Source organism: Ursus maritimus, unplaced genomic scaffold (genome assembly GCF_017311325.1).
Source record: "Ursus maritimus isolate PB19 unplaced genomic scaffold, ASM1731132v1 scaffold_17, whole genome shotgun sequence".
Lineage (NCBI taxonomy): Eukaryota > Metazoa > Chordata > Mammalia > Carnivora > Ursidae > Ursus > Ursus maritimus.
This window is the reverse complement of record NW_024424119.1, coordinates 60,004,784-60,018,697: the sequence shown is the minus strand read 5'-3', so window position 1 is coordinate 60,018,697 and position 13,914 is coordinate 60,004,784. Positions and strand designations below refer to the sequence as shown.

At 62.3% G+C, this 13,914-nt stretch overlaps 1 protein-coding gene across 2 annotated transcripts in view; it reads left to right on the top strand.

Annotated features, from left to right (window-relative positions):
- LOC103675320 (exonuclease mut-7 homolog) overlaps window positions 1–13,914 on the top strand; it is a 53,746-nt gene that overhangs the window by 23,349 nt on the left and 16,483 nt on the right. For both annotated transcript variants that reach the window (XM_040632278.1, XM_040632277.1), the window contains exons 4-6: window positions 3,437–3,501; window positions 9,281–9,454; window positions 9,797–9,964. In XM_040632278.1, the coding sequence (XP_040488212.1) occupies window positions 3,437–3,501; window positions 9,281–9,454; window positions 9,797–9,964 (407 nt within the window). The remainder of the gene's footprint in view (window positions 1–3,436; window positions 3,502–9,280; window positions 9,455–9,796; window positions 9,965–13,914) is intronic.

The window sequence follows — 13,914 nt, the reverse complement described above, 5'->3', positions numbered from 1 at the left end:
GGGGGGGGGGGGGGGGGGGGGGCAGTGAGGCCGGTGATGCTTGAGCTTCCTCAATAGGGACACGGAGTTCCCGGGCTCTGGGGCCGCCCTGGTCATGCATCAGGGGCCCGTGTGCGCCAGCTCTGGCCCAGGGTCTTTATGCTGGTTCGTGGCCAGTGCCGCTCAGCCTTAGCCAGGGTGATGTTTGGCGCTGGGCGGTAGTCTTGCTCCACTGTGATTTTGGGCAGATTGTTAGGACAGGTGGACACATGTACACCCCACGCAGCCCCCAACTGGGTTGGACAGTATGGCGTCTACTAATTCTGGGACGGGCGACAACTTCTCTCTTTTGTTGTATGGGATGGCCCTTTCTTCATTAGGTCTTTTAATTTTTTTCTCAATGTTTTATGGGGTTTTTTTTGCATGAGTTCCTTTCGTTAGATTTATCCAAAGAAATTTGAATTTTTTGTGCTGTTGTAATTGTTTTTAATGTTCATTTCCGTTTGTTGTTTATAGGGAAACAGTGGGGTTTTAGTATTGGCCTTGTGTTGTGTCCAAGCTACAACAAGCCTGCGAAGTAACCCTAACACCTTCTCCTTATTTATTTAGTGAGCTATTTACTTATTTATAGCTGGGGAGGCAGAGGGAGAGACAGAATCTCAAGCAGGCTCCATGCTGAGCATGGCACTCGACTCAGGGTTCGATCTCACGACCCTGAGACCATGATCTGAGCCGCAATCAAGAGTGGAACGTTCGGGGCGCCTGGGTGGCTCAGTCGTTAAGCGTCTGCCTTCGGCTCAGGGCGTGATCCCGGCGTTCTGGGATGGAGCCCCACATCGGGCTCCTCCGCTGGGAGCCTGCTTCTTCCTCTCCCACTCCCCCTGCTTGTGTTCCCTCTCTCGCTGGCTGTCTCTCTCTCTGTCGAATAAATAAATAAAATCTTAAAAAAAAAAAAAAAAGAGTTTAACGCTCAACTGACGGAACCATCCAGGCACCCCTAATACCTTCTCTTTAGATTCTTCATGACTTTCCACAAAAGTATGTTTTCAGTGAGCAGTAATGTTTTTATTTTCTTGTTTTAATTTTTTTTTAAGATTTTGTTTATTTATTTGTCAGAGAGGCGGGGGGGAGAGAGCACAAGCAGGGGGAGCGGCAGAGGGAGAAGCAGGCTCCCCACTGAGCAGGGAGCCCGATGCGGGACTCGATCCCAGGACCCTGAGATCATGACCTGAGCCGAAGGCAGACTCCTCGCGGACTGAGCCCCCCGGCGCCCCTCTGTTTTCATGTTTAAAGACTTATTTTTTCTAGTGCAGTGTGAGGTTGACAGCAGAATCCAGAAGGCACGGGGATTTCCCGTGTCCCCACCTTGCACGGCCTCCCCCACCACCCTACCCCCTCCAGTGTGCACGCATCACGGTCCCCTGCTGACACGCCGCCGGCCCCCAGAGCCTCCCGTGGACATCCGGGCTGTCCTGCTGCTGGGTTGGCCTGTGTGGGCTTGGACCGTGCGCGGGGACACGTGTCCGCAGGGCGGCCTCCACCACTGTGCCTCTTCCAGGACGTCCCAGAGCCAGGGTCCTGCCGCGTGCAGTCCGTCCCGACAGCTTCCTCCTCTCAGGAATGGAGGTTCCTCCCGGCCTTTTCCCGCCTGCCCGCTCGTTTCCTTTTAGCGCTGAGTAGTGTTCCATTGGCGGACAGGCCAGAGTGCAGTCTGTCGGAGTGTAGATGTTTCCAGGCTCCGAGCCGGCAGGGCCCCTGAGCCGTGCCCAGCGGGCAGTAGGCACCCTCCGCTGGCCCCGTCTCCCAGGGAATGCTTTCAGCTTTCAGCAGTAAGTTCTGTGTTTGCTGAGGGTGTTTCTTACAAACATCTTTTTTTCTGAGCAATGAAGTTGCCTCTATTCCTAGTTTGCTGGGTTGTTTCTTAAATCATGAATAGAAATCACTTTTATCAAACGCTCCTTCTGCATCTACTGAGAAGCGCATATGATTTTCCCTTTATTCCTTTAATGAAGCACATGGGTAGAGTCCCAGCCCTTCAACAAGCCTTGCTTCTGGCGTGTGCCCAGCGTGTCACTCCCTCTCCTGTGCAGCGCGTCGGTCTGACCGCTGCTGTCTTGTCTGGGTCCCTGGGTCTGAGTCCTAGACGGGCGGCCGGCCCTCCAGGGTTTCGTGGGGGTGTCCCCGCCTTTCCCTCCAAGTCTGGTCTTCTACAGGAGCCCAGGGGTTGCTGTCGTTCCCCTCAATTCTTGGGTAGATTTGCGGGTGAAGCCTCCTGGGCTCCTGAGCCCCGATTTGACCTAGGGCATCTGTTGGTGACCTCCCCTCCCCCAACGTGTGGGCTCAGTCAGGTCCCGCCTCTGACCGCCACCATGTGAGGGGCATGGCCGGGGTCCTGAGTAAGTGTAGGGCTTCTCCCACCTCCCTGGGCTGGGGCTGGACACAGACTCTGAGCCCCATGGCCCCTGATGTCATCGGGCATCCCCGCTGGACCGTGTGCTCTGTAATGTCCTCATGGGGCTATGGAGGCCTAGGGTAGGACAGCGACCTGGCATTTGCAGCAGGACTTGCTTGGTGAAAAGGGGTTTCTGCCGCCCTGGGGGCTGTGCAGTGAGGCAGTGGGGAACCCTGAAGGGCACAACAGGGTAGCCCTGTCCTGAGGGCAGGGGGCAGGTGGCAGCAGGGGTGGGGCGGGCCCTCCCAAGGCAGCCAGGGGGCGCTGGTGGCTGTGGGTGACTCAGACGCTGCTTTCTTTCCCAGTGGAGAGCAGGCAGCAGACACCTTCCCAGGCCAGCCAATCCTCCCTGGCACTGACCTTAGACCTGGTCTGAGGGCATAGTTCCTTTTCCAGCATGAGGTGACCCCAACTTTCCCTGGGCCTGGTATCCCAGTGGGGTCCCCGTCCTGACCAGCAGTCCTAGAGTGGGGCTAGGGACTTGGACAAGCAAGAGAAGACCAGGGCTGTGGATGGAGAAGCTTTGGGGAGCAGCCAGCCTGTGTGGGCAGGGGCCAGGAGAGCGGGGGTGGGGAGGCAGAGGCCGGGACCACTTTGGGCCCTCACCAGGGGCTGGAGGCCAGACTTGGTGGGCAGTGCATGGAGGTGGGCTGTGACGTGACGTGGAGGGTGGGGGTGCCGTGACCCACCAGGCATGCCCTGACAGTCAGTGCTGCGGGCTTGGCCCTGGTGTCCGCTGCCCCTTTCCTGCTCACACACTGTGGCAACTATGAGACCTGCAGCTCACTGAAACATGGGGGAAAACTTCCCCCAAGCTGTGGGCAGAGCCCATCCCAGTGAGCACTGCAGATGGCCAGGCCACAGGTCCCAGGGAAGGGATAGCGGGAGCTCTGGCCAGAGAGGGCACAAGAGTCCATGGACACCCGGCCGCATCTGTGGGGAGCCCCCAGGCATTGGTCAAGGTGGGGTTGGTGGGCTCTGCATAGCCCTGTCTTGTCCCTGCAGGCCGGGACCCGCTCCTGTTCCTGCAGGCCCTGCAGACACTGTGGTCCACACGAGAGCCACGGCAGGTGAGTGAGTATGTGGGCTGGGAGTCCCCCTCTGGCCTCAGTGGGCCACCCTGTCTGAAGTTCTGGCAACACACGGGGGCTGGAGCCCCGGGCTGACACCCCCTGGATACTGGTAAACAAAGGCCCCTGAGGCAAGGAGGCGAGGGCCTGTGGCCACCACCCAGCTTCCGCACAGCACAGGGGACCCAGTGGGCCATGACCGCCTGTGTGCCTCATGGGGCCAGGGCACTAACCAGTTCCCACTAGCCTTGCTTGTGGCCTCCTGTCCCAGGGACAAACTGTCCAGCCACTGGGGGATGCACATGGCCCTGGAAGGAAGGCTGCGGTGGTCTCCCACGGCCGCTCGGTGGTCCTGCTGTGGCCTAGGCCTGGAGGGTGGCTTTGCCCCTGGGGGTGGTGAAGGTACTCCTGACCCGTGGGCACCCCTGCCCTTCACCTTGCTCCCGGAAGCAGCGGAAGGATGAGGTCACCCTGGTTCCCAGGGAGGATGGACATGTCGCTGCTGTGAAGGCTGCAGGGCCCATGCGTGGCTGGAGGGATAAGGCCCGTGCGTGTCTCGTGTCTTGACTCCTGCCGCCAGCTGAGGGTGGGCAGAGCGCCCAGACCCGGGCCAAGCTCACTGAGGCGGGCGTCCAGCGCAGGGCACTCCAGAAAGGGGCTGAGGGCTTGTGGAGGATTGGTGTCCGTGAGCTATGGAGCCTGAGGGCGCTCCCGCCAGGCCCACAGCTGGCTCTGTGGTGCGGGGGATCAGTGCCCGGCTAACGGGTCAGCCAGACTTCTGGGGTCACCACTTGTGTGTTGGGGGGAGGGGCCTGGGCTCCGCGCACACCTGAGCTGAGGTGGCCGTCAGCCCCCTCCCGACTGCACGTGCTGGGGCTCCGAGCAGTTCTCACCATCAGCTGGAGAAAGCCGAAGTTTTTGCAAAAGCCAGACGCTCTTGCTAATGTCTGTGTCCCGTGGCTCCGCAACACGCCCGTGTTGTTTGGTGCATGGCTTCACACATGCTCCCGCTCGCGCCGCCCCGCGTGTCTGGGACGCGCCTCTCGTGCTCACAGTGCGCGTGTGGTGTTGGTGAGTTTCTGTCTCTGTTCCCGGCATCAAGGTGAACTAACCTCACAAATTGGGTTGAAAGCGTTCCTCCCGTTCCTGTTTTCTGGGACCGTTGGCTGAAGACAGGAATTCCTCGTTCCCGGAGGGTCTGGAAGAATGCAGACCATCCCGCCGGGGTGGGCTTGAGCTGGGGGTGGGGGACCCTTTTCGGGGGCTTTCCGCTTCTGGTTTCTTGCCCTAGGAAGCTGCCGCCTCACCCGTGCCATCGCGGCTGCCGGCCTCGGGGTCCTTGCGGTTCTCGATACTCTCAGATGTGGGAGTCGAGGGCCTCCAGCACGAGCTGTGGCTCTGCCCCCCTGGCTCAGCGCTGTCAGCTCTGGCTGGTGCTGGCCAGCACCACGGTCTCTCCTTTCCTGGGTGCTCATGGACAGGAGCGCGTCGCCCTCTGCCGTCCCTCCATCACGGGTCTCCACAGGCAGGGCTCCGTCGCCCGTCTAATCCTTAGACCCATGTGGTCCTTACTTCCAAGCACGTCTGTGTGTTCTCAGTTTTGGTGCCTGAGGGGCCTGCTGGGTGGCGGCTCTGTGTGCGCCTTGTGAGTGCCCTGGGCAGCTGCATGGTCCACCTGGCAGCTGGTTCCCAAAGCTTCTGCCTGGAGGGACCCGTGCTGTCTCCACTGGTTCACTTGCCAGAGCTGGTCCGGTGTCTGAGCTCGGACCCCAGGGATGCCCCAGGGGCCAGCGGCAGCAGGCGGAGGGTCCCCACAGAAACCAGAAGGCAGTGGGGCGGGCATGAGGGGAATGGTGCCCTAAAGGCCAGCCGTGCACAGGGAAGTTTCGGGGTCCCCCACAGAACAGGACAGGGAAACTGGAGGCTGGGTTTGGAGAACCCTTTGGGGGTTTGTGATATCGAGAGGAAGGAAACGGGATGGTGGGGGGAGTGGGGTGCGGGCTGTGGCTTCTCCTTTAAATATGGAGCAGAAGCAGCAGGTTTGGATGCCGGTGCGAGTGGCCAGGACGGGGCTGCAGGCGGAGGAGGCAGGCTGGTGTGCAGTGGGGCCTGGGGTGGAGGACAGGCGGTGGGTTTGGGATGCTCAGAGCCCCCTGAGTGGGGACAGTCCGAGAGAGGGTAGGCACAGGAGGGGCGAGCAGACAGGAAGGACGGTGTTCCCCAAGGCGGGGCCCCAAGGCGGCCTACCCCTGGGAGCTTGTTTGAAACACTGTTTCTCAGGCAGGCCCCAACCCTGCTAGGGCAGAACCAGGGTGTTTGAACAGGTCCATGGAGGCCCTGGCACCGCTCAAGCCTGAGCACCATGTGGGGTGACTTGGGCAGCACTGAGTCGGGGTGGGGCGGGCTCTGTGGGGCATCAAGCTCACCCCTGGAGTGTGAGCCGGTGAGGCGGGCACCGGAGCCAGGGGGGTGACAAGACACAGGCCCCAGCTGGGTGGCAGAGGGGAGCTGGAGGGTCAGTCAAAGGGCAGGAGGGAGGGAGAGGGATGGCAGCCAGGGTTCCAGAGCCAGGGGTCCCAAGGATTGTCAGCATAGACACCCGGACCGCCAGGCTGAGAAGCAGAGCAGCGCTGGAGGGGGGGCCGTGGGGCCGGGCCTGACCTCCCAGGACGAGGGGCGGCGAGTGGCCGGTGGGTGCCAGATAGTGCATGAGGTCCACCCTGGCAGCGGCCGGGGCTGGAGGGGCAGGAGGGGCTCTCGGACTGCAGCCTGGGGGCTGCAGGAGGGGCCTAGCTACCCCTCGCGGCCCCTGTGTTCTTCACTGAATTTTCGTTCCTCCACTTCCTTCCTCCACCATTTTGGGCGTGTTCATTGTCTGTTTGCATTCCCAGACCAGCGTCCTCCTGTCCCTGTTCTCAGGGCTTTCCCTGTCCTGTTGTGGTCATCACTCATGGTGAATCGTTCCCCGTGGGTTCTGAGGGTTCTCACCCGAGCTCCTGTTTGTGAAGCTCTTTCCCGTGGGTGGCGGGGCCCCCGTGTGCCTGCAGGGTGCCTCCAGAGCGACGGTGCTCTCTCCTGCCAGCTCCCCCAAGGGTGTCACCGGGACCGCACGAGAAAACGCAGATGTACGTGTTGTCCCAGCCCAGCTGCGGGAGCGGCCCACCCCGCCCCGCAGCAGCCTCGGAGGGTGCCGACAGCAGCCCTGGGCCTTCGTAGGCCTCCTTTCTCACAGACCCCTCTCCTCTCCTGGGTGTTTGTAGAGGGAGACTTGCCAGGTCTCCTGAGTTCACCCAAATGCTTGCGGGGAAAGTCTGCGTTTCACTTCTGGTTCGCATGCCAAATTGCTCAAATCCAGTGGTTTTAAAATTACCTTCAAGCTAAGTAGATGTTTGCTCTGGGTGTCCTGGGGAAGCATCGTCCACACGGTGGGTGCCAGGGCCCGTGTTCCAGTTCTGCACCCTGCTTCCTGCCCCCTGCTCTGTGGGTGCCCCCCCAGCCTGGGGGCTGCAGGGTGTTGTCTGAGCCCAGCAGAGGTATTTGTGTGGGAGAAGGCACGCACAGACAGGACGCAGGTGGCTCTCTGAGCTCCAGACCTAAGAAAGGCTTCCCAAGGAGAGAGTTCTGGCCCAGCCTGGCCCCAGGATGCTGCCAGGGCAGAGATGTGGGAAGGGCCGTGGGGCCAACAGCAGAGGGGTCTGTGCCTCCCTGATGACTTCCCCTCCACTGTTGCTTCGTCGCTGGCACGAGGGGAGCCTGTGACCCAGGTTTGGTCAGCAGAACCCTGGGGAGGTCCCTGGGGGATGCCAGAGTGCAGCAAGGACCTGCCTGGGCCCTCAGGGGTGACACCGCCATCAGCGAGGCCCGCGGACGCCCGTGGGGCCTTGGCTCCTTCAGGGCTGCACCTACCTTGGCACCTGGGCCAGGTGAGCTCACCTCCACAGTGGTCCTGGGGATGGTGCAGAGCCATTTCTGCTTCGGGTGCTAGAGCAGTGACACGCCAAGCCCCAGGCCCCCTTTGCTCCGGGCACCTCAAGCCCTGGGCTGAGAAGCCTCCAGCGGCAGGAGAGGAGGCTTGGCTGTGTCAGGTAGGTCAGGGCAAGCCCCCTGCTCTCTGTGCACACAGAGGGTGACCATCCAGCTTCCTGGGGGCCCCTGAAAGCTGACAGCCATCTGGCTACACTGCTGGTCCCCTTCAGCTGCCCCCCTCCCCAGCCTTCTCACGGGACGGGACAGAGCCAGGAATGGGCAGTGGCCATCTTGGAAGGACATGCCCACTCGCTCCCTTTCTGCTGGCCACCACAGAGGGTTCCCACCCTGGAGGGCAGCTGGACAGCCCCAGCGGAAGGAGCTGGCCCCACAGCTGACCATGGTGTGGATCTAGGGGCTGCAGGGGCCGTCCTACTGGGAAGGGGTCTGTGTGGCCTTCTGGGGCCTTCCTGGGCACCCTCCCTTCTGGCGGTGCAGCCAGGCCTGGCCGCCGACACTGTCACAGGAAGGGTGGTAGCTCTTTTGGAAAAGGGTTCGTTTTTTGTGGCCACTGAGCCCAGGGCTGGAGGGTCTGTCCTGGGTAGGATTCCCTCTTCCAGCCCCCCGTTCTGGACCATGGCTTGCTGCACACCCTCTGTGCAGCTGGTGGCCAGGAGCTGGGCAGGTGGAGACTGCCCAGAAAGGAGACAGGTGTTTACCTGAGCTCACCTTCCCGGGAGAAGGGCTGGCTGGCCGGTGAGTGGGAGCTGCAGGTCCCAACCACACGGCCTCCCCACTCTGCTCTGTGAGCCTCTCAGAGCCGCTCTTCAGAGGCCCTGAACAGGAACTGTACATGCACACATCAGGACCAAAGACTGGAGCAGCCTCTTTCTAGATCTTTCCTTCCACCAGCAAGAAGGCGGTGGTGGTTCGGCCTCAAGTGTCTTTTCTCACACCTTCCTGGAAGGCCAGGAGCAGCTGGTGGAGATGGGGGACGGTGGCCCCGTGGCCCCGGAGACACGTGTGTGGCCTCTGCCCACCCATCCCAGAGGGTGGCAGCGTCACAGCGTCGGAGACTGTCCTCAGGGTCCGCCCTGTCTGCAGGTCAGCTGCCCTCACCTCCTCGCCCCCACAGAGTGGCCTTGGGCGTCAGGGTGTCTGTTTCCGAGCTTACAGCCCAGACCCTGCAGCTCTGCCCTGAGCGTGGTCGGGAGGAGGGCCCGGGGTCCGAGCAGGTCCGTGAGTGCAGGGTGTTTCGGGGAGTAGCAGAGTCAGGGACAGCGCAGCCAGGGCCAGCCGTGCACCGGGGGCCGGGGTAGCACTCGGACGACACTCCACTCCCTCTAGGTAGAGGGTTTTCTTCCTCCAGCTCCCATGTGTTTACAAATCTTCTGCAGCCAAGAAGCAGAAAAGTCAATCAAAGGTGTTTTTTCCTTCTTTTTTCTGTTTCCCATTGCTTGCTAGGCCCCACAACCACGTCACTGTGTCTAAGGACCAGCACGTGTCCTGGGCACCACACGGGTCGTGGGGCGAGGCGGAATGACCAGAGCCTCTCAGAGGGCTCCCGCCCTTAGTCTGCCTTGGCAACAGGCCCCCCGTCTTCACGGGACCATAACTGCGGACAGCGGCTGCCGCCTGGGACCCAGGGCACGGCGGGTCAGATGAGACCAGAGCCCCGAGGAGGGGAGGATGGTGCTGACTAGCCCCAGTTCCCTCTCTGAGCAGACCACGCTCTGGACCGTGCAGGTGGGGGAGGCTTTGTCAGGGGGATTTGAGCATGACAGAGCGACGGTGAGGTTCTGTGTCTCCACAGCTCCGGGAGGAGGCCTGGCGGGGCTTTGCTGCCCTGGACGACCCGCTGACGGCACTCCTGGACATGCTGGAGAGCAGCCGGGGCTGGCGGCGGAAGGGCCCCTCCCTGGAGGCCTGGGTCACCTGTGAGCTGCAGCGCTGGCTGCAGGCACGGCCACTCCCAGGGCCGGCCCAGGTGAGCCCCGCCCACAGCCCCAGCGGCCATGTCCCTCTCAGCACCGTGGGCTCCACGCCTGCTTGACCTGGCCTCTGTAGCCGCTGAGCTCGTTCACCCCTGGTGGGTGGGTGGCGCCTTAGGGTTGCCTGTGCTTCTGGGTCTGTGGGCTTGACCCTCAGCCTCCCCACAACCACACATCTCCCTCACCTGTGCCTCTGCCCTCTAGGCCTTGCCTGCCTGGAATGTCCACCGTGGGCACAGGGTTGCCGGATTCCCCGGCCAGGTCTGCCCCCGGCACCATGACCCCAGCTGCAGCACCACCCCCACTCCCCAGCTGAGGCTGGCTCTCTGGTCTCCCAGTGCAGCTCGAGGCTGAAGCAGCTGCAGGCCCGTGCAGTCAGGGTCCTCGCTGAGAGCCCGCCTAGCCTCGTGGAGCCGCTGGTCAGCATCTTCCAGATGCAGGACGCAGACCGGAGCCCCCTCCTGACTCACATCCACCGGCTCTACCAGGAAGGCAAGTTCAAAGAAGTGAGTGTGACCCCCACGTGGGTCGTGGGCCGTGGGCTGGGTCTGCATGTGGGGTCAGTCGGGCAGGCAAGGACTGGACTGAGGGGCTCATGGGGTCCACCCTGGCAGTGTCCTCTCTGTACCTCCACTGTGGGGGGCTATACGGGGGTGGGGGGCTTCAGGTCTGGTGCAGAGGGTTTCAGGGACCAGCCACCCCAGGGACCCGGCTCAGAGCTGTGCCAGACGTTGGGGTCCTAAGAGATTCCCATACTCACCAAGCTGAAAAAGTCTGGGAGCAGCCCCCCGCACCATGCCTGGCTCTCTGGCCCAGCCCCTGGGGTCCTTCCTCTTGAGGTGCTCCTGGGTCCTCAAATGGGGTCAGTGGCCCAAGACACCCTGGCTCTGGCCTGGAAGCCCTGTGGCCCAGCTGCTCACCTGAGATGCTGCTGTCCAGCCTCATTTGTCGATTCCCAGAAACGCTTGTAGGAGGCTAAGAGGATCAAGGATGTGGGGGTCCCTCTGCCCACAGTTGCCCCCCTCGGGCCTCGATCAGACAGCTGACCACCCACACCCTCCCAGCCCAGAGCCTCCCAAGCCAGGGGAGCTTTGCCAGGGAGCACCCACATGACTCTATGGGGTTGGAGGCCCCCTTCTCCCTCCTGCCTCTGCTCAGGCCCACTCACAAGGTCATTCGGCCTCTGTGTTGGCATGACCTGGGGGCCAGCAGCCCAGTTCCCTCTGGGCCCAGCTGCTTCCAGCTGCTGCTGGCTGAGGACAGAACCATCCCTTTGTGTCCTTGTGGGGGGCCCTGCAGCCACACCCACCCCAGGCCTGGGGACTGGCCGATTTGCTCCTGTTCCGACAGCAGGGTCTGGCCTACAAGAACAGCCCCTCGATAGCCCTGAATGCAATTCCTGCCACCACCCTGGACCCATCATGAGGCCCTGCACTGGAGTGAAGGGGCCTCACTTGGGGTGGCGCCAACTCCTGCTATCTGGTGGCTCACTTGGGTCAGATCTGACCAGTGGGGGTGCCCCTGTGAGGGTCAGACACCCTAAGGGTCCTGTTGGCTCCTTGCTCTACCAGGCTGGGCCGGACCCCCATCCTACCTGTACCAGTGATCCCCAGGACCAGCCCCTCGGCATGAAGCCCATGTTTGTTTGCAGAAGTTCACCGTGGGGCCCAGATCACTGGTCATGACAGCAGAGAGCCCTCCAGTGCGTGCAATGCTCTTGGACATGGGGGAACAGGTCATGTGGCTCCCTTGTCCTGGGAAGGCCTGGGTCAGAAAGGGCAAATGTGGACACGTGGATTTAATAGCTACAGGTCTTTGGGTTAGAGCTTCTGGGGCTCTGGAGGTCTCGGTGGGTTTGTTGAGTCTCCTTTGTGACCAGCTCTCATTTAAGTCCAGAATTTTCCGAGAGAAGATGGAGGCGGGCCAGGAGCACCAGGAGTGGCCTGGGTCTGTGTGAGGCAGAAGGGACCAGGGGTCTGCCGTGAGTAGGGTAGGGCGGCTCTGTGTGGGGTGGCTCTGAGCGGTTGCTGCAGGCATAGGGGTCCCCACGCCATCTCTACCCTGAGAGTGAAGATCACCACGTGGGGAGGCAGGTGGTGAAGAGGTCCTGGGGCGCCCAGCTCAGGGCACGCTCTCACCGAGTCACGGTCCAGTGTTCCAGGAGTATCCAGAGGCTCGCTCCTGGCTCACCTCTGCCCACTGCCTTGTCGGACCCAAAGTTGAGCCTAATCCGAGGACAGCGCTGCTCACGGACACTCCTCCCCACACCTGGGGTGGCTCAGGGCTCGGCGGGCACTGAGGCAGGATCCCAGGCCCGCCCCACGGGGGGCCTTCTTCCCTGAGGGGCCCGTCCCAGCCAGGAGGCTCATTGCNNCCTAGGCCTCACCTGGACCGCCAGTCCCCGGTCCGTGGAGGTGTGGGTCATGTGCTGGTGGCTGTCATGCCCCGGCCCAGGCTCTTGTCTCGAGGCTGGTGAAGGGCGCTGAGAAACCAGGATGACCACGCCGGGGACAATGTGGCTGGGGCTCCGCTCCTGTGGCGCAGGGCCATTCTCCGCAGGCTGAATGGGCGGCTGGGCTTGCAAGAATGCGGGAGGCAGAAGGCAGGCTAGTGTTTCGGCGTCTTCTGTTACACCCGAGCCTTTCAAAGAGTGTCTAGGGCCGGCTGAATGCACCTCCCTTGCTCTCCAAGGCAGGAATCCCAACACAAAGGGGGCTCTTGTCCCGCACAGGCCCCTTCTGCGAAGAAAAGCCATTGTCCCCAAGCGGGGCGGCCCGGCAGGCGATGCACGCTCCAGTGCCCACCGCCGCGCCCGGCGAAAGGGGCCGCATTCAGGCCTGTCCGCCCGGATTAGCGGGGGCTCACGACTTAATGTGCGCCGATATTTCATGTTGAGGACGGCGGCTGGCTCCGGGCAGGATGAATGCCCGCTTTTGTCTACTGAGTTATTTTATTTACATTTTTTAAACAGCTTATCAAGGTAAAAAGATAGCTTTGCTTCAGGGTGGGGGGGAAGGCCCCTTGGCTCCAGGCCCGAGCTGAGCTGTGGAGGTGGGAGGCAGGCCCGTCCTGGGTCTGAGGCTGCGGAGTCTGGTTTGGCTGCCTGGGCACCTGCCCAGCGCTCCTGCCCAGCAGAGTGGGCAGCCAGGGGGTCCATGAATGCTCTTCCCACAGTGGCTACCCCGGCCCCTCTGGGTGTTCTTAGTTATTTTCCCCAAAGGCAGCAGCTCTGGTTCCTGTCAGGCCAGAGGGGTCCTCAGCTTTGCTCTGACCCAGCTGCTGGGCAGCCCAGTGTCCCTCTTCTCAGTGGCCTCCACGCAGAGGTCAGGAAGGCCTGGGAGGTGCCAGGGAGGCCCATTCCTCTGCAGTTTCCTTTTGTGGGGTCTGAGCCCCTCCCACCTTCCCTGCCTATCACAGGTGCCTGAGTGGGCAGGTGATCTTCCTACACCTGCTGGGTCCCTCGTGTGACCAGGCAGTGGGTAGAGGGCAGCTTGGTCTGCCACCTCAGCAGAAGCTCAGGCAGAAAAAGGACCAGAGACGGATCCTAAGCCAGGCCTGGTGACCATGGTAGAACTACGGGGAGCACCTTCTCCCACAAGACAAAAACAGGCCAAGGGTCACAGGACCACCCCCTGGAGAGCCGGGCACCCTCCCTGGCTACCACCTTCCTTGTCCTGTGCCGCCCTGCCCACCCCAACCCAGGCTGCAGGTGCAGGATGAAGGCAGCTCCTCCTGGGGCGTCCCTGGGGGCGCCTGTGGTCATCCAGCTCTGGGCACGCCGGCCACGCCCTGCAGCACCCACGCAGGCCGAGGGGCGGAGAGAGGTCACCCTGAGTGCTGGGTGGCGGGAAAGCTGATTGCTTTGGAGGAACCAGGGAGAAGAGAAGGGCCATGCTGAGCACGCTGACCCCCATGACGACAGTCATTGTGTGCCCAGGTGGGGTGCACACAGGTGAAGCCTGAGCTGCCCGCCTGGGGTGGGTAGGCCTGGGCTCTGAGCCTGTGCCTCCACCCCGGGCCACCACAGTCCCCCAGCCAGTGGGCACCACTGACTGACCAGGGCCCTGAGGGCAGGGCAGCAGATGAAGGGTTGGGATTGGCAGAGGGCTTCTTGAGAGAGAGGCAGTCCCTGTGAGCAGAGGGAGGGGATCCTCAGGGAGGCTGGTGACTGGGCTGCATGCTGCCCTCAGCCCTACCCTGCCCCTTCCACCCAGACCACCATTCCAGGATACCCCACACCCCAAGCCTGAGGCCTCACCCAGGATTCAGAGGGGTTGCTGGATCGGTGGGGGGCCAAGTGTCCCCCCCACACCCCACTGAGGGCTGGGGCCTAGAGCACAGATGAAGTCTTGTCCTTAGTCTCTAGCTTAGCAGAGGTAGAGGATGGTAGAGGCTGATACCCCAGCAGAGGTAGTGGGGGAGGGGAGGTCCAGCCCCCCCCCCCCCCCCCCCCCCC